The sequence below is a fragment of the Mixophyes fleayi genome, chromosome 10 (assembly GCF_038048845.1).
Source record: "Mixophyes fleayi isolate aMixFle1 chromosome 10, aMixFle1.hap1, whole genome shotgun sequence".
In the NCBI taxonomy this organism is placed as follows: Eukaryota; Metazoa; Chordata; class Amphibia; order Anura; family Limnodynastidae; genus Mixophyes; species Mixophyes fleayi.
Genome location: NC_134411.1, coordinates 41,318,346 through 41,342,122, shown reverse-complemented (window position 1 = coordinate 41,342,122; position 23,777 = coordinate 41,318,346). Strand labels below are relative to the sequence as shown.

At 38.3% G+C, this 23,777-nt stretch overlaps 1 protein-coding gene across 16 annotated transcripts in view; it reads left to right on the top strand.

The window, feature by feature from the left end:
* AHNAK (AHNAK nucleoprotein) overlaps positions 1-23,777 on the top strand; it is a 47,019-nt gene that overhangs the window by 2,296 nt on the left and 20,946 nt on the right. For all 16 annotated transcript variants that reach the window (XM_075188544.1, XM_075188551.1, XM_075188559.1 and 13 more), the window contains exons 2-4: positions 17,683-17,760; positions 22,111-22,261; positions 23,322-23,509. In XM_075188544.1, coding sequence (XP_075044645.1) covers positions 22,111-22,261; positions 23,322-23,509 — 339 coding nt within the window. In that variant the 5' untranslated portion in view covers positions 17,683-17,760. The remainder of the gene's footprint in view (positions 1-17,682; positions 17,761-22,110; positions 22,262-23,321; positions 23,510-23,777) is intronic.

Below are 23,777 nucleotides of genomic sequence, written 5' to 3'. Positions count from 1 at the left end.
TGACGTTTTAGATAAATGATGTACATAATTATACATTCCAAAGTGATCTTAGTTACTTTCATTAGTAAGTTTTATCTCTAGTAAAAAAATGCAATTACTTTACTTACTTGCACTCCTGTTCAGGATCATTGTATAGAACAGAAAATTTCAGGCCAGAATATACAATCACTGTAAGGTTATATAGTGTGTACAATTTTTGTTGTAGAGAAAAAAAAAAAAGTTAAAGACTTCTAGCATTGGTCTGATAACATCTGCAGTATGTTACTCACACTGTGAAACTATGGGGTGGAATGTCCCTTTTAAGATCTAGGCAATGATAGCTTGAATTTGGAGGGCCAGAATGCGATCATTCAGCAAGGAGCACCCAGTGACGTGTAACTTCTACATTCTCCTAATCTGATAATCCCGCAGAGGAGAGGGGGAGATTCAGGGTGTGGTTCTTTTCAGTTGCAATTGTGTAATCATATGAAATTATAGTTCTAAAAAGCTCACATTGTGAGTGTATGTATAATGGGCCATAGAAGGAATATTACAGTACTTCAGCGTATTCTTACAGCACTTTATTTTCTCCGAAAAATGCCAAATGCATCTAAAGTATATTTCACGGAACTCTAAGAAATCATATATATGGTGAATAAAATCATTACCACGCTATTCTATACAATAAATCTCACGACTGCTCATATACACATGCATGTCGCACGCACAAAGTAGCACTTTGGAGCATTGTCAAGTAAACATCTCAAAATCTATAAGAATCACAGTGGATATTTTACCTCTACATATAGCAATGTATAATGAACGGTCTCCCGTGAAAACCAGTGGAGAAGTTCAGTTTTCCCTAAAATATGAGCTAACTGGAAAAATAAGAGTTAAAACTCCACCCTCTTGGGCTTCAGTACTAATCTCTTATTCAATGTAACCACGCACAATGCATTTTTCATAACAAGTTCAGTTTTTAACACTATTATTGCTAGAATGCTCAGTTTAGAGCAAAAAAAGCTCTGCAGATATATGAAATATATTTAATATGAGCAATTTCAATGACATGCCTCTTTATTACCATCACTATAAATAAATCATTCTGTGGAGTCCAGTGAATTGTGCCATAATTTCAGCATTGTTCTACCTCGCCTTCTGCAAACACAATAGCTGGTGTTGCCTAATCCATATATTTCGCTTAATTCATTCAATGTTTGCAGAGCTCAACATAGACAAAGTCATTCTAACCCTTTATCAGGTAATAATACTGCTGTTAACTATTGTTCACAGTAAAGTTAAAGGGGATTTTCCCACATTCAGATAACCTTAATTTGAAGGCCATTCTTCACTTTTCACTTAATTTCTAGCATTGCCTGTACGGATGCCAAAATCACAGGAAATGCACAGATTACAACAACCGAAGCCGCCACCAGTGTGTAGATTTAATCAGTCAACTCCATAGTTTATGACCAAATTGGCCAATCTCTGCAGAGTGTGTGGCCCATACTAAGCAACCAAAATCTGATTGGATTTAATCTGGCAGATTGGAAAACCAAGTTGACGATTGGACCTCAATTGCAGTGTGTGTGGTCATCAGTGGGCCCTTAAGTGGCAGGAAAGTATATTCAGCCAATTTCCATTGCAATTTGACTGCTTTGGATCATTGCCGTCCAATTGGTTCAGCATTGTATTATTCATTCATTGATCCAATCTGATTGGATTGGAAAGTGATCTTAATAAACCAAAGTAGTGAGATTTCATGCACCTAATGGCTACATTAACCAAAGAAAGCCCTCCCCTAATTTCTTGTGAGTAACAGCAGAAAATCATTTGAAAGAGACTGAAGAAAGATAGATGCCTTTTGTTCTGTGGCCTTTATCACATGGACAGATAATTTGGAAGAGATCTGTGAGCAAATGGACAAACCAAATTGATTAACGAATAAGCTCTAAAGTAAAGATAATTCATCTGTGTTGCCTAACAGCATGGAACAATAGAAAGATAAAGCTAGTCAACAAGAATTTATGTGCAAAAGAAATTGCATGCTTGCCAATGTTAAGTCAATAGATGAGAGCGGGAGGGGGGGGGGGGGGGTTGGGGTTTGTCAAATTTTAGCTGCCCTCCAGCCGGCCTGGATGAGGGGAGATGTGTTGATATTTGTTTGTATTGTACAACATAAATGCATTTGTGACTTGTTCAGAAATATTGATTATTCCAACCCACAACATTACGTGTTAGTAGACATGTGATAGAAATGATATCTATGCATTTATCAGTGCCGATGAGAAGGCAGAGATGGGTCTTGGCAGCGTGGGGGGCTGTAATCCATTTGTCAATTGTATAAGTGACTCTGTCAACCTCAGGTTTTTTTTTTAAACAGAAAACCTCACGTTCTATAGAACAACTTCACAGGTGAGTTCTAAAGGACAATTCCAGGGAAATAAAACATGTTCTCAATAATCCATTCAACCCCTTCCACCCACTCACCCAAAAACGTAGGTGGTCTGTAGTTTGTGACCCCTGTGGCTTGGCACCTAACCATGCTCCCGGCACAATGGATTCTCCAAACATAAAAGCATGGAGGAGTTTGTATGTACACAGTCTGCACTGAACGCTTGTCAACATAACTGACTGGACGGCTGCTGCGGCTTGTTTAATTAGCTGCAGCGGCAACCGGGTAGTCATCAGAGTATACTTTCAAACTACTCCAAGCATAAAAGCCTGGGGAAGTAACTGTTGCCGGTGACAGTGGGCGCTTTGTAGCTGCCGAAGATCATGTGGGGAACTGTGAGTTCTACTTCTCAAGGCCTGTGACACAGCTGCAGTAAAAATGAGCCCATGAGGTAATTCAAGTTGCTTAACACTCAAGATGTCCTGACTTGTAGATGAATGCTGCACAAGTCTTCCACCCCGAACACATCACAACATGGCTCCTGTTTCCAGCCTACAAGCTTGTTGATTTTTTTTAATGGAATAGGCAATAAAAGCCACAGCACAGTTTAAAGAAAAATCGTTGTTTTTTTTTCTTCTGTTACAGGGGGGTCTCTATGTTATTTAAGAACTTAACTAAATTCTTTCCTTTCACTGTAATAGTTATTTGCTGGGGTTCCTTACGTGTTGAGACCCAACATTAGCTCTATTTATTCCCACAAATAGCCAGGATCATTGCTGATCACCTTGGTCGCTGCTTGGTTTCCTCCATAGTAGGGGAGATCCTACATGGCAGCTCTAAGGTTTCAGTGAGAGCCGTGTGCTGGATCTCTCCTGCAAAGCCGAGACTAGAGCAGCACAGAAGGTGATCTGAAGAGGTCCTGGGTATATGTGTGCGCTGGATAAATAGAGTAACCCCCACCCAAGTACGATTATATGGAATGGAGGGACTTTAGTATAATTAATAAAGTGGAAACCCCTTTTCAGTACCTCTGTGTGCTTAGTGGAAGAACTTTTGTGTCATATTTCATTGCTGTACGTGTGGATAGCACAGACAGTGTGTCAAAGAGATAATTGAATGTCTATCCACAGTACTTTTGATCATGGTTGGATGTGAAACCAACTTGAATTATAAATATGGTAATGTGAAGGCAATAACTTCTTAAGTATTATCCTGACATTCTGAAACAAGACTTGTTTTATTGTGTGTCGTTTGCCTTTTTCTATAACAAATACATTTTATTTAGTTTTACCAACAGAATGTGTTATGTATTTTTTTTTCTATTTGTCGGTTTGGAACAAACAGTGTTCAATATTTGTGTTTTTTAATTATCTTGAAACATTTCACAAAATGAAATATAATATTTACACTGTATATAAACAGTGAACACTTGGTAATTGTTTGCCTTTTAAAGTTTGCTTGTCAACTTCTCACAGTGGAGGCATTAGAATGATGGCCTTCAATTGTTGCAGCCTCGTACTTCCTAATAATATTAAAGCTCACAAAATGGCTACCCTCATTGTGTATAAGCTACAGACACACTTTAAAATTGTGTTGCATCATTCTAGAAGTGATGTACTCCTTTGAATTTAATAAATTGAATTCCCAAGATTTTAGGGTTTGGATATTCCATCTCTGTATATGATAATTTAGGTGAACTACAGGACTATAGAGCCATCCTGGTGAGCACAAAGGAAACTCTGGCCAGGAGTAAAGATGGCTCCTTCTCAGACTGAGGAAGACCTGGGTCTTAGAGGATGTAGTTCTTGGAAAAAAGTTTTTAATTTTAGAAAGTTCGACAGTATGTGGTAGCGAATTCCATTGATGTGGTCGCAGATCTGCAATACTTTTGAGGACCTTAATTCAGAACCATTTTAGAGGTCATTTTAAATGTGTCATTATTAATGTCAAGTTGTTATTAGTATATTATTAGCTAACTTTGCAATTCTCAGTATGGGGTGAACAAGGCAGTCCTAAGCAATTAGCACATACAACCTAGCAGACCCTTTGTTTTTACACTAAGTGCCCTGCCCTTCTATACTTTTCAGGGTTTGTTTTAATTTATCCACACAACATTTTCGTTTTGATTTATATTTGCTGTTCTGTATGTTCCTAATTTTGTGGGTGTTTTCAGTTTTAAAGCATATGGATTGTACAATAACCTGCATTTAAATTTGTACCTTTTAAACTGTCACAAGGTATGTCTAAGTTTCGTGGCATATTCAAGTTTTGTCGGTCAAGTTGGTGGCTTGTACCACAGTGGCCCAAAACGGTTATGTACATTTTCTTACACCACAATTGTCCACAGATTCAGTCACATAGAGGTCACAACTTGTGTAATCTAATATCAGGTGACCCTTTCTAGCCATTCAAAATGGAGTCCTTTTCGTCTCCTTGCTAAGTAAAAGAATGGTAATGAGAATGAATTTATACACACATTATCAACATGTTATACTCACTCTTAAGAGCAAATAGATACAGGAAACAAGTTTGTATTTCTGAATAACACCTATATAGACATTCCCCTGGATTTAAAATAAAATGAAATCCTCATTCTAAATTACTTTAATGTTCCTTTATATGTGCTTGACAAAGAGAAGAACTGGTTTGTGTTTTAGTCAAAGAAAAATAACCTCTCAAGCCTGCCACCATAAAGCAGGATTGGTCATATCCTCTATAAACTAATTGGTGATTTTGAGAGTTGTTGACAGTGAGAATCCATAGCTGTCTTTTGTATTCCAATTGCCTCTAGATGGATTTTTTTTTTGTTTGTTTTAAACCACAGTTACAAATGGCAAGGTAACCAAATTTGTCACAAAAACATTGTGTTTAAAATGGCTCAAAAGTAAAAACTTGGAAAAGCCTGTTCTAAACTGTAAAAAGCTGTTCATTGCAAACCACTCACATTTGAGCAATAGCAATGTATTGGTGGCACATGAGTGTTGCTGTAGCAGGAAGTTATTAGAAGGGTGAGAATTGTGTATACAACAGGAGTGCTGATAAATGTGACTGATAGCATATCTATACCATTTGTGTGTATTATGGACTTGTACAAATAATAGCACGCCCTCTTGACACCCTGCTGACCCCACCCTCTAGATATGTGTGCTCTGCACAATTACGCAACGCTGCACAAAGTGTGTGTGCAAATCTGTGCTTCACCATTTTTATGCATATTCGTATTGTAATTGCTATATATTTATAAGACTAGTCTTTTCCACTGTTGTAGCATTGCAAAGGGACAAAGGTCTTTTGAAAACAAACAGAACAGTAGAGTATAGGCTGTAAAAATATGGTGCACCTGAACATTGTGTGCATAAAACCAATGTAAATATGGCATTGTGTAATGAAAATAGTTATACAAACACAGAAACTGGCAGAATAGAATCAATTAATCTGCCCATGTGATTCCTGTTTCACTTTTATGTGCTTTGGATCTCCTGATGTTCGTCCCATTTAGTTTTACTGTGCTGGTCTTCCCCACATCTTCTGTCTCTAGCGGAAAGCATTTGATATACATCATTTATGCACTGTTTGGTCTGTGTAGCCTATTATATGCTGTAAGATATAAACATATAAACATGTAGGCTGTAGCTGTTCTCTTATGTTTGCTTATGTTTCAAACACCTACTGGCATCCTTTTTAAGTACACATATTCTGTATGTGTTTTTGTTCTCCCTCCCCACTATTATCTGATTATATATATCATATGCAGTGGTTGAAGTGGAAATTTAAAAGTGGCGGTATGAAAAATGTAATGGGAATGGAAGTTAATAGAATGTAATAGTTTTACAGTGAAGGCAGTAGGAGAAGTGGCGGAATGGCATACCACCTAATGCACCCCCACTTCCACCACTGATCATATGATTATACTCAGTTGTGAACAAAATGGACATTGTAATTAGTAAAAAAAAACAATTAACAATCCAAAACTTTTAATGGTATATTTACTAAACTGTGGGTTTTGGAAAAGCGGAGATGTTGCCTATAGCAACCAATCAGATTCTAGTTATTCTGTAGAATGCACTAAATAAATAAAAGCTAGAATCTGATTGGTTGCTATAGATAGGTAACATCTCCACTTTTCCAAACCCACAGTTTAGTAAATGTACCTCAAGTTTCATAAGTAAGTTGAAACGAATTAGTTCTGCATGGACTAATATGCGTCTTCAGAGCTACCATCAACAGGCATCATTATATACACCTAGGGCCTGAGTCATTAAGGAGAGCAAAGCATACAAAAGGAGTAACTGTGCACCTGGGCAAAACCATGTTGCATTGGAGGGGAGGTAAATTTAAAATGTGAGGACAGATTTATAGTTGGGGTAGGGCATGTCCTAGATTAACTTTACATTTCAGTGTTAAAATAAAGCTATCAAGTATTTGTGCGCTACATGGAAAAACAGCCAGTATTTAACTTATCTGCAAAATAATAAACTCATTTGCACCCCTTGCATTGTACCATGGTTTGTCCCAGGGAACATTTACTCCTGTTTTTGCCTTGCTTTCCTTAATGACTCAGGCCCCAGTATTCAATTGTGCTCAGTGTGCCACCAAATATTGCTGCAATGTTCAGCTGCGCACTCTTTAGGTACTACGGTACATCGCTGATTTTCCTGCGCATCACTATGGGGCGCGAGGAGTAATTCGCAGTGTTACATCGCCGTGGAGTCTAATTTCTGAGTTCAGAGGAAAACACTTTACAAACAGGCAAACAAAGATGACCCTTGCATGTCACCCCTCGCTTATTGTCCACACCCTCTTCTGCAATTCCAGCAATCTGTATTCACTTAGCACAGGAAGGTGATCTGTGTGTGGCATGTTGGTTTTTTTTGCGAAACAAATCCAGCTGATTTCAGAAGTTAAAGAATTCTGTTTGTGCTCAAAGTGAAGCCTATCTCTCATTGTCATATAATTATATTTTCATACGTGTTCATACATCTCAACTTTGCAAGTTGGGATATTGGGACAACATGCTTGTGTTGTCATGGAGGGTGCGTGTTCAAGCGTCGGGCAGTTTTGTTTGTCTGAAAAAAATACTAATCTTTGCTGACATGCATAAAATGTGCTTTGGACCCTTGATATTAATGCCTGTGTGTGTACGAGCCCTTGAACATACAAACCTTCAAATAAACAAGATCATAAGTGAACATAAGTTGTGATTGCTGCTTTTTGTGTTCTTGGTGATCTTAAACTTTTTATTCTGCTTTTGAAACCATGTTAGTTTCAGGTGTATGTGTCATTGTGTACTTTATGTCTAAAAATGATCCATGGCAAGCTGGGTTTACTAAAGATGAAACTCAAACTGTTTTGTTTTATTTGTGAAAAAGAACATGAGCTATCAGAAGCATACTCTCCTAGAATGTCCGGGAGACTCCCAAAAAAGGGGGAACCTCCCAAACTCCCAAGAGAAGGCAGGTCTCCTGCAGGTGGGAGGGGACATACCATGATGATGCAAATAGCACCAGCAAGCTCCGCCTCCCTTAATGAAGGGTCATGATGATGCTTTTAGTGTCACCGTACACCTTGACCTGCCCACTTGATGATGTCATTATACCTGTTCTTTTCATACCTTCACTCCACATCACCTGAATAGTAGGCATGAATGGTGTTGACACTCACAAGTCAAGCAGACTTCAGGGCTTCCTCATCATTGATGCTGTTTTAAGCCAGTGCTTTTATAAGGGGAAGCGGGTCCCTGAAACTTAATAAATAACAATTCTCTGGAGCTGGTGGAGAAACAGGCCACCATGTGTCACCCGAAGCTGCCTGGGCTGATCTGTGTTGCTCTGCTGGCAAGCTACGTACATGGGTGTGGTCACAGGAAGAAATAGTCTAATGAGTTATTTCTCAGCTTCTACCATGATGAGATGTTAATTAGTGTATGCAACAATAATATGACAATATTGTGAGCATAACAGTACCCTTGTGTAAATAGAAATGTGTGTTAGTGTACCTCACTGTTACCTATTGTCTGGTTTTGTACACATTAAAATACACAATTTGTGCTGCTTAAGGCAGCTTTTATAATATACATTTAATGGCCTGCCCTACTTTTGTGTATTGTATAAGCTCTGTGCTTGTTATCAGGAAACAGTATGTGCTTCTCATAACATCTGGAAATAATTGTAGTCCAGGTCACAGAGCGAAACACTCCCAGACCCCTCTCCCCGTCTCACATGCCAGGGGTCAGGAAACCGTCCCTCGCCCTGAGCGCCCTGTTGTGCATAAATATACAAAAACATAACTTTGTACGGCTGAGTATCTGAAGATCGTTCCATGTTACGTGCTCTTATAAATCTCTGTTTGGATTTGTCTTTGGGTGTGTCTCTCTTTGTGAAATATCTGAGTGTATCCCGTTCTCTGCCTCTAGAATTGTATCTCTGGTGTATTGGTGTATATTTTATTGTGTATAACTGTATTGCCATCTGTTTGTGTGTGTGTGTCTCTAGGTGTGTCTGTACGCCTTCTTGTTGTCACCATGTCTGACCTAGTAACATACGGAAATAACACTTAATCTTTTGTAAACACGCATTAAGTATGCGTTGTGGGGGAATTTGTGTGATGAGAGAATATATATTCTAAACAGTAAGATTCAAGTCACCTGTATACTGAATATGTGACTTGATATTCTATATGGGGCAGTCCACGTTTGCTGTTAAATTTTTTTTTTACAATTCATTGTGATTAAAACATATATAAAGCTCCAACTGACCTACTTCTGATGCTATAGTAATCCACGCCTTCGTACAATACTGTATTGTGTAACCAGTAGGCAGGGCATTGGAGTATGGCTAGATACACACTACAGAAAACGTATCCCAATGCCTTATAGGTAACAATTTTACAGCTGAAAAAAAAAAGAGTCAAGATCAGCATGGCGATTCATGTGTACACACTAGAAATGTTTTAAAAGATTTACCCTCAGATCTGTGGTCTTCATCTGTCATAACAATCTGTGGTGAAGATCATGACTCTAAACATCCTGATCATGAGTGCATACACACTGCTGGATTGCAAGGACATCGTTCCGCCATTGAACGAGATTTTTAGTGCAGGTTAAAAATGAAATGAAACTATATGATGAGCTTTGGAACAATAATTGTTCATCGATTCAGTGTACACACTAATTTGATATCAGACTGAACAGTCTTTTATTGTGTGATTAGCACGACAACCAGCTGAAAAGCCTGTAGTGTGTACTCAGCCTATGAATGTCACCCTCTCCCTGGTAAGTGACTTCAATTTCAGAGAATAGACTTCTGGTTAATTGCATTACCCAGAAGTCTTGTTTTCTAAATTAAAGTGGCTAATTTGATGATCATCCATTGGGGAGATTTTCCTAACGTTTCTTATTGCTTTATTGAGGATATTGAAGCACAAAGTTTAGTGGTGAGAAACAAAGATGTTATAAAGCTCACATATTAATTTGCAGTTAAATTAAAACTTGACCAGTTGCCAGCTAGAACCATATGCAGTTGTGATGGTCACGCATGGGCCTATCCTGCTGATTAACATGAGAGTTGAGCTTCATGATCTTTGATCAATTTGGTCAAATTGGACAATACGACCATTGCTTAGGTCAAGAAGTTAGATCATTTGCAACTTTATGGTGACTTGTAAGTGCCACTCAAAGATGACCACACTCACGGCCCGATATTGGTAATCTTGTACATGTTCCACCATGCCCAATAAAGTTCCTGTTGAGTTCAATAGTATTGTGGCCCACATATGTTGCAATATTGACCTGTATAAGCTGCAACATCACAATGTGTGTAGTCGTACTTTAAAAACAACAGTCTACAATATATTATTAAAATGCATAGCGTGGATTCCTCTTTTCATACTCCTAACCTCTTACAAACTAAACTACTACATAACTTATACTAGACTAAGAAAAACGACACAAACACCAACTTAAGTTTGGAAGAAGGATCGAGTTTATTGAATAAAAATTTGGAAGCGATGGCAGCGAGAGCAGGGCAGTCAGCTGCAATTTACAAAATCAGTGGAGAGATCAGACCATTGTACCACCACCCCAGGATATACCTTATCTACTAGCCGGTGCTAAATTCGGTCAATGTATAAACTACTCCCCCTCTGGACTCGACAATGGTGTGTGACCTATCAGCAGGCCAAGGGATCCACCTCCCAGAGAACCAAGAGTCTGGTAGCTTCGCAGAGGGCAGTGACTCGTGACCGTAATTTACCCAGCACCATATGCCCTCCGATTGCTGACTGCAATGCTCTCCTACCAAAAACTGTGTCTATCTGCGGGGAAAAGGAAGGTTAGTACCACATTGCATAACATGGGCGGGAAGGGGGTATCCAGACACAGGAAGAAGGTCACTCCTGGTGATTGTCATTATATAACAGAGAATCCTGGACACTCCCCGCACATGGGGAGTTTAACAACGTTTGGCTTATGGCCTCTTGTCATAGTAGCAGCACAGAGAAGAGTCATCCTCTCCGATCTGTAACTCCTACTTCTGGCTGCTGAACTTGCAGGGCAGTCTTTCAACTCCCCGAAACAGGAATGTCTCCCCAGACACTATCATTACCATGGTACTATAACTCTCTATGTAATATTTAACATTAATTTGTGGTATAATTACGGAGTTTCTGTTTTCTAGTTTATTTAACACGTCAACTGTTTGCATTGCTTTGTTTGGAGGAATACATGCTCCAGCCTGCTCTGGTAGAAGGGGTAGGTCAGAACTTTGTTCCCCTAGAGCAGCTCCTCCATTACCACTAGCTCAGGAATGTGGTTTGCCTAGCGAGAGGGTGAGAAATGCCCCTTCAGGGCATAGCACAGTACCCTTGCACCCTCCCTAGTGTATAGAATCTGTTTGTTTTCTAGTGGTGCACAAGGAAGCCTCAAAGGTCAAAACATCTGAACATTTGTTATAGCTACTGTGCACATATTAGACTTCAAATTAGGAGTTTGTGTATTTTTATTATCTGAATATTTATATATGTATATATATATATAATATTTGCACAAATAGACATCATGCTTGTTAACCAAACACAACCTTGTCAAATATTTGCATACATGTTTTGTGTAATATAAGTCACTGTCTTTAACCCATTATTAACACCTCCTGTCTCCCCCCACCCCGTCTTTCCTGGTATAAGTCATTAAAGACTTGGTGAACCCACCTTATTGCTCCCTGTGACCTTTTGTGGGTCATCTCAAGTGGACTGTGATAATGACTGGTGCTGGTTAAGAAGTAACAAGCCTCATTTTATCCATGTGCTTCTAGTGTCAGTCATATGTACACACTCCCAGACAGTTAAACAGCAGCTGCAAGAGAAATGTCACACTAACTAATCCTGGGGAGTGGCCGAGGGTAGCCCTGTGCTGTGTGGACAGAGACTACATGAGTATAAATGTGTACTCATTGCTTACAATGCGTGCACACCTCTTTTTAATGCTTAATGGGTATATCTATCAAACGGTGAAGCCTACTAAACAAGGATTGCGGTGGTACATGTACCTCTGCTATACTTGTTCTGCAATCACCATCGCAGGACGGTAGTAGAAGAAGAAAATTAATGAAAAATGCTTAATTATTTGAATTAAACATTTTTTTAAGTGGTCAATAACTTTAAAATATTTTTTTCTAAATATTAATCTATTTTTAAGTATTTTTTTGTTATTTCTTTGTCACTAAGGGGAAATAAAAACCCAAGTCATCACTATAAGCAGCAGTAAAAAATCATCATTAATAAAAAGACACCTAAGTTTTGATAATTTAAGGGGGGTATTCAATTGGCCGCGTTACTGGTAAAAGTAACGTGGCCTGCACATTCTTACCATTATTACGGTAATAATGCGCGTAATTACCGTTATTACGGTACTTCTAACTCCAGATTTTTGCTCGCAGCTCCCTGAAAGCCGGGCTAAAACTACGGTAATAATGGTAATAGTTTTAGTCCGCCAGTACTTCGGGGGGAACTGAATTCCCCCCTAAATATTTTGTGCCCTTATATGAAATTGCATATAAAAAAAAACCCTTATCTATCTATCTATCTATCTATCTATCTATCTATTTATCTATCTATCTGTACATCTATCGCCCTTGCTTATGAAGCTTCTTCCATGTTCAATGCGCCAGCCATAGTGAGTTCTAGGCTTCCCCCATCCGCCCCATTATCTTGATGGCAACATCAGATGTGAATTGAGTAATAATGAAACATGAAAACACGCCGGCCCCTCTGTGCCCTCTCTGCATAACATATTAGCTTGTGCTGTATGTAATAGACCTGAATCAGCTTTTAAAAACAGGCCACTTACCATGTTATGCTCACTCCAACGCAGCTTTATACACATGATCCCTTTTCTTGAGAGGCAGGAAGCAATGGCGTAGGGAAGAATCGGCTCAGGAGTGACTGTAAAATAGTATGTGACCCGCTAATATGTTATACTCTTAGCTGGGCGACGGGGGCGTAGAGGAAAGGTTGCGGGGATGGAAGAGGGATAGGGTGGTGGTTTCTATGAAAACAGTAGTTTTACCCAACAAAGATAACAGGTTCTCTTAACTCTGAGGTATTACAAAAAATGAATACACCTAGAGCCTGATTCATTAAGAAAGGTAAGGCAAAAAAAAAGAGTAAGTTAACAAAACCATGTTGCAATGCAAAGAGTGCAAATTATTTTTTTTATTTTGCACATAAGTTAAATACTGTCTGTTATGTCATGTAGCATGCAAAATACTTGATAGCTTTTTGTACACTGAAATTTAAATTTTATCTAAGACATGCCCTACCCCAAATATAAATCTGTCATCACATTTTAAAATTTACACCCCCCCTTCAATGCAACATGGTTTTGCCAAGGTGCAAAGTTACTCATTTTTTTGCGTTACTTTCCTTAATGAATTAGGCCCATAGTGTGCTTGTCAATAGAATGTTTGGAAGCCACTAGCAGGGCTACAATGTTGCTAACAAGGCTCCAATAAAAAGAGGCCCCAATACAAATCTTTGCATAAATGTGGAAGTTCTATCATTCTCCTACTCAGGATTAGGGTTTGCTCAGAAAAGCCCCAGAAGGAAACATCTATAAGTATCTATAGTTTAATGAAAACTCTGTTGTGTTGAACAGGACAGGTGAATGTCCTGTACTAATGATTTACCTTAACAGCGCTCATTTAAGTTCTCAGCTCTCCAAAGTGCCAGATTTCAGGGGAATGTTGTCAAGTAGACCTTGTATATACTTCTGACACTGATAGGTTCAGGGATACTAGAGCCCCTTTCTAGTAAGCGCAATGCTGCCTGACTGAGAGAGACATCTTTTGTGTGAAACTTGATGTCCCTTGAATGTCTCGTAGACACACGATCCTCTTGCCCCCTGTGCCCTAACACATGTGACAAAGATGAAAATAGCGTCAAAACATTCCATGGAGCATTTTGCTTCTCACATTACCTGGAATCCAGCTATGACATTCAGAGCGAGACTCTTTCACAATCCACTCCACTTTAACCACCCCGTTATATTTCCCACTGTCCATTATAAATAAAGCTCCTCTTTCACACGAAAACGTTAGTGGAGTGTGAGAATAATTTACAAATCTATATAGATCAATGTAAAAATATCAGAACTGTTTGTATGACTCGGTGTGGTCCAATACTTCATTATGTGGCTTATGCAAGTTTAATTGGACCTGCACACAGTCACAAGACCCTTAAATGTAAGTTAACAGGGGAAGTGGTGCTAAAAACAAGTCAACGGACTACATATTAAACATACTTTTTCATTTCCTTGGAACCAGAGCCACAGGTGGAAACCACTTAAAAGCCCCAAGAAGGTCTGCAGTTTGGTGCAATGTAAATATGCATGAAACATGGACTGCTCCTTGCAACAGATTTATGCTTATTTTTATTGCAGCAGCCATCTACAGTTCTGGATGCAGTTCTTACCGTTACCTGTTTTTTCTTTGTGTGAAAGTGACCACAGTCCCCCGCTAATTGTGCATCTTTTCCCTCTGTTGATAGTGTTCATTATTTTGTAACTGTAAAACAAATAACAGCATCAGTGAAAACAAAATAAACTTGTTGCCAGGTGGTTTATTTATAATGCTACTTCCTGTTTAATGTTGCTTTTCACACTTCGCTTTGTCTAAGAGTATCCATATTATTACTTCTTATAATGTTGCATTTTACAGTGGTTTATATGGTGTGATATGTAAACGTGTCTATGGCCAATACAGCGTCTTTTTATTACAAACTGTAACTGTCCCTCTTTATTCCTTTAGCATAATGGAAAAATATATTGCATACAGCTGTGAATGCTAAGATACTCCTTCATTTTGGATCAGCTTGTATTTTGGCTTTTGTGGTCACCTTATTATGCCAACCGTTTTCCACACGGCAATTTCCACTCTCTGAGCTTTTTATTGAAGAATTGTAAAGTCTTCTATATGGAATTTTACTGACATTGTAGGGGTGTTATGAACATTTATCTTTATTGTAAATTGTCGTAGCTTTCAGATAGTGCAACATTGTATGAAAAGTAACCGTTTCTGAAAGGCAGCTGGTGGTTTTTTTATGATTCTTGCCAGCATACATTATTATTATTACCCTTTAGCGAATATTTTTTAATCATTCACAGTTGTGATTTCTCGTTATCTTTTTCTTAAAGTTAGCATCATTCAAAAGGTGTTTCCAGGAAACATTGCTGCTTAAGAAGAATACAAAAAAATATTGAACCCCAGTTGCTTTTAGACCATGTTGGGCTTAAATAATGTCATGATAACTACTTTTCTGAAAATATTTGCTTTCTGGCAGCATGACTTATAAGAACCGTTTGGAATAACTAGCTCTAAGCAAGGGGGGTATAAAGGGGATTCCTAATCTGAGAAATATTTTCCTTCTATTAGAGTGTGGGGGAAGAGCCGGGGGAGTTTATCAGCTACAGATGTTGCAAATGTGTTTACGGCAGATCCTCTCTCTCCCTCTCTGTAATTGGAGAGGTGTATGTGGCTTTATACATGGATAAACCAGCTCTGCTAGATCACACAACCTCCCCTACATGTCACTGCATGGCCTCCCTGCATTCCTGCACCTCAAAGCCTCTCTGTTCTCAGAACACAACGATCTTGCTTTGTTTATAATCTCAGTCTTCTCCCTCTTTTAATAACTATATATATATATATATATATATATATATATATATATATATATAATATATTTGCAGTTGCTTTAAAGTTTGTGCCAAACACTTTTTCTCTCTCGCACTATTCTCTGTCTCTGGGCTTGACAGATGTGCTTCAGTCCAGTCTTCTCAGAAATCGGGTTTTATTTTCGAAAAAATTGGCTTTGGGTTTGAAAATTTGTAGCAGAACCAAGTTGGTGCATTTGCATAAGTGTTGTGTGAGTAGCAACAAAGAGGGGAAGGTAGTTTTCTGTCACAAGAAGTAAGTAATATTATATAGTGGTAACCAGTTGCTTTTCACAATATACAATGTACAGCACAGTGCCTCTTCTATGCAGTGCTTACAATGTAGTATTTAGTTACAGTTAAAGTATAATTGAGTTTTAGCCTGTAATTGGTTCGCACTGTGAGGGTATTAGGAATTATTAGGGGGTGTATTTTTGTATTTTCTAAACTGTATATTTGTAAAAGTGGAGATGTTGCCTAGAGCAACCAATCAGATTATAGATATCATTTACATTCTACAAAATGACAGCTAGAATCTGATTTGTTGCCATAGGCAACATCTCCACTTTTTCAAACACGTAGTCTAGTAAATATACCCCTAGATGTCCAACACATACTTTCAAATAATGTTTAGTCCTCAATGTGTATAATATATATTTATGATTTTGTGCTGGAAGTACAAACGCTATCACTGTATTATTAGTGTATAGACGTGCGCTATTACTTACTTACTTACAGCTTACTGCTGCAAAAGTATAAGTAATAAGAAGCTTTCATGCATTTGTATTCCCATGTATACGTTCACTGTTATTGAAAGCCTGTGATGTTACATTACCATTGAACTCCTTGTGTCTTCTAATATCTTTATGATGTACAATAGGGTAGACAACTGAGTGGAAGGAGTGCTAGAATGTTTATATAAAGGCCATGAAATACTTACAGGCATATTTTAAGGAGGAATGTTAATGAAAGAAATACATCATATGACCACCTCAGGCTACGAGGAGTTGGTTAATAAATATACAATGCACACATTGTACAGGGAACATCACAGTAAATATTTTTTCAACCCATCTCCTCAATTAGAAAACTATCAAATTTGTAAAATTGTGTAGTTGCATGGGGTACTACTGGGGGGGTCCCATCGCTATTTTGGGAGATAATCAGGCCACGGGAAGCCCCAATCTCTGATTTCTCCAAGTGTAACCGACTGTATAATTTAGAAGGGGTTTCCGTTAGGTTAGCTTGGAAAGCTGGTTAGACAATTGTTTGTGTGGCAGTCATCCAATCTACTTCCATTGACAACCAGCCTCAAGTCCTACTGAGTGAGTGTCTCCCAAACCGTAGCAGCAGTAGAAATTAATGACATTTTCAAAACCATTCCATTAAATATTTGCCTTATTCCACATTTGACTGCAAAATGTAGCATGTTCTGTTAGCAGAATTTAATCTTTCAACCCCATAGCACACCATACAGCAGAATGAATTGACTGTTGTCATCCTAGCTCTTTTCATAGACTACAAATTCTGTGAAATGTGAATTTACTTATAGTGCAGAATGGAGTTTTGTGGAACTGTGCACAGCCTGTTTGTTGTAAAACTTCTCACAGATTTGCTCGTATTTCTAAGCAGCCAAGATTTCAGTCATTTCATTAGTTAGATGGAGATTAAAAAAATAGTTCCTTTAATAAACGGTATCTTTTTCTCAATAGTTAGAACTAGTGACTTTTGCGCATCAGGCATTTTAATCCATTGGCTGTAGGAGGACAGACACAGCTTGGCTTGAGAAAGAGCAACAGTGTCTAGTTAATTTGGGGCGTATGATCTGTTGTGTGGCCGGAGTCATGGGAGAGGGAGTCTTTATCTTCAATTCTTTGTATAATATTTACACAGGGAGGTTTGTTTAATGTCACATGATTTTTATGGCGATCCATGTTTTATAAAGGCCCACACCCTGCTCTGTCTGTCTGTGTATACACACAATATGTATATCAGTGTATGGGAAGGGCTTCAGTGCATGTACACATAATATGACTGCTTGTCACATGTGGTGTGTGCGTGTTCCAATATTCCATATCTTAAGTCATTTGTTCCTTCTGTCCAACAGCCTGAAGTCCTCATGCAAACATCTGTGCAGACAGAGCCAGCAACGTCTTGTAGAAGGTAACTGACTCAACAAATCAAGGTAATTTAATGTACCCACAAATGGACGTATTAATATTGCTAACATTATTAACATGTATTTTAGCTCTGTATGTGACAGCGGGAGACAGGTAATACATTTTGTGTAACATATTTCCAAATGATCTTCTTCTATTTCTTTGACTTACACCATAGATTTTGGCTAGAGCTCATCTTCAAAACAGGACTTTATAGTTCAGGACTACAGTATGTACAGTGGCGTCCAGCAGCGAGTCTTTCATTAAATGCTTTAGCTAAAGGCAAGACTGCAAGGTCATTCATGGCGATGGACAACACATTAAGCTCGAGACTCTTACAAAAGAAAAAATAATAATCTTTCCATCTTCAGAATAGTCAGAAACCTGTAAGTCATGAAGGACAAATAATCCTGAAAATCAAGTTGCCTTTTATAAATAATAATGGCAACCAAAACATTCACAATATTTAATGTTGATGACTGACAGTAGTTTTGCTGTGCAGGTGATATCGCCCATATCTTCAGTTCTGACCATCTCTTGACATTTTCACATATATATTTGTGAATGCTATTATGTATTTAGGGTTATGGTCTTGTAAAAGGAAACTATCGGGCAAGTATACAGACCTGGATTGAATCGAGACAAGGGTGGAAATTCTGTATAGTGATGTTAGCGTGGGTTTATAATAGATGACTAGTTGCTTGCTTCAATTAGAGGTAACATAAATGCTCATAGCTTTATTATTTTGTTTACTTTTCTAACAGACACAATAATGAAATAAAAATGTCCTTTTTGTATTTTCTATTTTTAATATATATCGGCAATGTCCATGTTACAAAATGTATTATTACTGTATGCACAGGTCCACTTCATATCTACTCTAGCTATACACTGTCACTTATGTTCGGCATAGTCATGGCAAGTGAATGAAGCTCATAATGTTAAAGCCCCATTACCAGTTTGAGCTAATTATCACCCATGGGGCTGCTATATGCAGCCATTTTTCCCGGGGATCCATGGTTCATCTAACAGCCCATATCTGAATCTTGGGGTACCGAGTCATGACTCTGTTTCTGGTGCCAAATTTAGATCTGAAAAGGAGGCATAACATAATTTTCAGTAAATTGTCTGATCTTGCAAGTTTTGTATCAATATTTTTTTATATATAGCCCTCCCTCCTGTTCTCATCTGCCATTTTAGAAGAGAGAGTATGTGAGGATGGTGGCTGCAATGCTGTGCTCAGAAAATCACTTGTAGAGGGTAAGGCTGGGTACACAACAGGCTTTTCAGCTGATTATCGGGCCAATCAAACAACCTTTCGGTCCGATATTGCATTAGTGTGTACATTTCAACAATGAGCGATTATCTTCCAAAGCTCATCATATCGTTTAATTTGAGTTTTAAACCGAACTAAAAATCTTGTTCGCCGATGGAACAATGTCATTACAATTCTGTGGTGTTTATGCACTCAAGACCAGCAGTGTTCATAGATCTCTTTGGAATGTGAGTCACAATCTTTTCAGCCGATGGTTATGACAGATGAAGAGGTTAACTCTTGTAATACGTCTATAGCGTGTACACATGAATTGTTATGCTGATCAGGACTTTTTTTTCAGTCGTTGGTAAAATCGTTATAATATCACATCGGGAGAAATTTTCTGTAGTGTGTACCCAGCTTTAGACAGCGTGAAAGAGGCAATTTGTGCTCAAAATCCAAACACTGTTTGTCAGATTTAATCACAAAGTAAACGGCTCTTGATGTAAAGGATTAAGAGAGATGTTTCTGATGAATGTGGTGATTTGTCTAAGAAATGGAAAATAGCTAACATGCCATAAAGCACCTGCAGTGGCAGGAAAAGGCTCAGACCATGCACACTTTTTGCTAGTAGGGTTCCTGCTACTGCTGGTACATGTACTAGAATACCCTTTGAACTACAGAGTGCCCAACCCATTCATGCATCTTCCTTAACTGTCCATGCACCATCTTCTCGCTCAGAGTGTAGGTCTGTCACATCCAAAACAGGCAAATCAGTGCATGAAAAGAACACTTAGGGGTATATTTACTAAACTGCGAGTTTGAAAAAGTGTAAATGATGTCTATAGCAGCCAATCAGATTCTAGCTGTCATTTATTTAGTACATTCTACAAAATGACAGCTAGAATCTGATTGGTTGCTATAGGCAACATCTCCACTTTTTCAAACCCACAGTTTAGTAAATATATCCAATAGGCTGAACAACAACTTGGACACTCACAGAATCCTGAGGAGTCTCTAAGGGTATCCTTACATGCTCTATATGAGTCTGACATCTCAGATTCTGACACTGTAAGTATAGAACAGCCTCCTTCCCAAATTTCTCAACCATTTGGAAATGTGAGGATGTGTATTAATGATGATTTAGACATAAAAATTGTGGATGCTACTTTGGAACTACTTGCAAATGTTCAAGAGGATGAAGGGGATAATTGTGGATATGAAAATGAATGTGCTGTGCTTGAAGAAGATAATGTGGAGGATGATGACTACTATGTTGAAGTAAGGCAGCAACCAGTGATACCACCTCATGCCCATGATAATTGCATTGTCGTGTCAGGGCATAAGACCAAAAAAAGCACCTCTTGTTGTAGATAACCACTGCTGATGCCTTCCTGCGGGCAGCGTTTACCACTTTATCCTTGAATGTGCAGCCTCCCCGAGCTACCAGCGCTATCCAGGGATCACAACCCTCCATTGTGGAAATATTTTTATCCCAACCCAGACATTTGTCAAGGCATCTGTAGCCTTTGTGATGCCACAATAATTAGTGGTAGGCACGTTGATCACCTAGGCATCTCCTCCCTGTTACGTCATTTGCAGCGAGTTCATTCAAGTTATTCAAAAGGTGGAAAATTGTGTATAGTAGCAAGCAGCCCAGCATCAATTCCAACTGACTCCCATAATGCAATCCCTGATTCCCAAGAGACATCATTGTACGCTACAGCTGCTGGGGGTGATACATCTTTACAGAAGAGGACCAAGAAGAGTAGGCAGCATAGTATTACACAATTGTCTCTGAAGCAAGCGTTTGAAAGAGGAACCAATTATGACAGTCAGCATTCTGTTGCACAGCGGATCACTAAAGCCAAGACGGCTATATTAGCATTGGATGTGCATCTAATTTCCGCCATCAATGCATCAGGTTTTAGCCAATTAGTTTGTGGCAAATGCCCACGCTACCAAATTTTATTTCAATTCCATTTCTCCCTAACAGCAATTCCTCAGCTGTACCAGGAGGTTAATCAAAGAGTAATTCAGTCCCTACAAAATGCCATTGGTGCCGACTGTCCACTTAACTATGGATATGTGCACAAGCGGTACTGTTAAACAAGACTACATGAACGTTACAGCCCACTGGGTAGGTGTATCGCTATCAGCATCAGCAATCTTCTGCTCTGTCACTAATTTTATCCAGCCAGCTCGCTGCAGCCTTTGGTGAACATTTTGACAGTTGTGAAGACATCATTGGAAAATAGACTGTAAATGAATTAATGAATGCTATAAATAGTAATGTAGGAACAAAAAACGCTTAAAATCACATGACTACCTATTTTTCACAATTTTTAATCAAATCTAGATCAAAAAGATGAGGATTTTTGAGCAAAACCAAAACACGAAGATGGTTTTAGAACCAGAACCAAAACCAAAACACAGGGGGTCTCGGTACATCTGTAATATTTTTCAAGCTTCTCAAGACATAACTTAAGTTATGGCTTTGCTAACAGCAGATGCTTTTTCCCATACACATAAGACTTCCTGCCAGAAAGGTTATTGGCGAACACTACAAGGAACCTTTTGGAGCCTAAAATGGCCAATAATATAGGAGACGAGTGTAAGTAGATAACATAATTACAGTCAGAGTTTGTGAGTACACATGTACACGTTTTACACCTGTTAGTGTTCTAAAATGCCTTTTCTTTTTTGAGGAACTTAACTTTTAAGATTAAGCTGTTTTAGCCGCTTGCTCTGCGGCTAAAACGGCTTAATCTTAAACGTTTTTGGAGTATATTGGGTGCACATTTTATTTAGAGCACAAACGGAAAGTCACCAACATTTCCCTGCAGTTGGTACACCTATTTTAAAGCATGCAATCTAATGCCCCTTTGTCTGTTACGATATCCATGCATGGCACCAAATTACATAAACTAGCGTTGTAGACAGGTGTAGTATCTATGTGGGTAATGAGGTACCTTGATGGATATTAGCTGAAGTTTGGTTATGAGATTCTAATTGTTACCTTCCATTTAGTGATCAGAAATATATAATATGATAAAACTTGTTCACATGATTTCTTTTCTAAAAACATGTGCTGTTTGTTGTTGTTGTTGTTGTTGTTTAGATGGAGGAGGAAGATACTCGGGAGCTTTTGCTACCCGACTGGAAAGGAAGTGGATCAATGGGTCTAACCCTGGACCAGAATGAAGAAGGAGTATATGTGAAACAGCTGGTGCAGAACTCACCAGCTGCCAAAACAGGAGTTGTACATGAAGGTGAGTGCTAGGAATCAATGGTACCTATCAATAGAGCCATTACAGTGGAACAGCCACTGCCAGAGAAATTCACAGTACTTTCTTCTAAGAACCCCGTTTTTGCTTTGCTGACAGTTAAAAATTGAAACTAGCTGCTGTAATTGTATTTTTATTGCCCCAATAGCACGGGTCATAGTTTTGACAGCTGATGATGATGATGTTGTTCATAGTTGCCACCACTTAAATACAATATCCAGAAACACTTTTGCAACTGGACAGGTGCATATGTCAATGACGCCAAGATATGGCACTACATCCCCAATATGCAACCCTCTCTGGAAATGATCATAAATCAGTTATTGTATTTTGAATAACATAGAGGAAGCAGCATTGACATATAAATTATGGGTGCAATTATTATTTATTGATTAAGGGGTAAAATTAATTTATAATTAACTTATGAGGACAAATTTTATTTTTCATTATATTATGGGGACTATTTAATTCTATTAATTTATGGGGAAAATATGATTTGATAATTATCCTAACCGGATAATACTATTTGATTGCGAATGGGGGAAATATATTTATTTATGATGCGTGTATGTGGCACTACATAGTAAACCCTTTGATATAATAATACAATAATATCATTCCCTTAATTTAATGGAAAATAAAATTTGTCCACATAAATGAATTGTAAATTAATTTTGCCCCTTAATCAGTAAATAATGTTTGCCCCCATAATTTATATGTCACTAGTGCCTGCTCGTATGTTCTGAATGGCAAAATAACTCACAGCATGTTTGGGCTATCAGCCAATCAGAAGCAGGTATAGAAGTACTAAACCGCCAACAACGTGTGACTCAAGATTATCCTGCCAACACTACTACAAGAATTGACCAGGTGTATGACATTACCTTACTATAAGATGTTTGGTTTGAGGTGGGCTGAAAGCAGCATGTATTGAGCGCAAGAGGGGAACTAAGTAAGATTCCCTGGATGAGGAAATCTGTTCTGTAATTTGTGCCTTCTATAATATTTAATTATGTTTTTGTTAATTTTTGTTGTCTATGTTCAGGTGACCAGATTGTAGGTGCAACCGTCTACTTTGACAACATGTCCTCAGAAGACATCCAAAATCTACTGGCAAATGTAGGACACCACACTGTAGGTCTCAAGTTACAGAGGAAAGGGGATCGATCCCCTCTACCTGGCGCGACCTATTCACATGATGTCTTTAGTCTGAAAAGTCCTGATGTTGTTCTGGTAAGCAAGTGCCAATATATACATATTTGAGTGACTCACTGGTAGAATCTACATACTAATGCTTATTTTTCTAATATGGCTGAAATAAAAAAAATGTGTTGTAACCCATAGCAGCAAATCCTTCTTTTGTTTATTTTTTGTAGTTGTTGATTTTATTAAGCCTATCTTAAGCCATACTTATCGAAGTACATATGCGAATGGTTACTGTGGGTTACAGCAGATTTGTGTTCTATTGTTAAGTAATTGTTTTCCTTAAGATAACAGACAG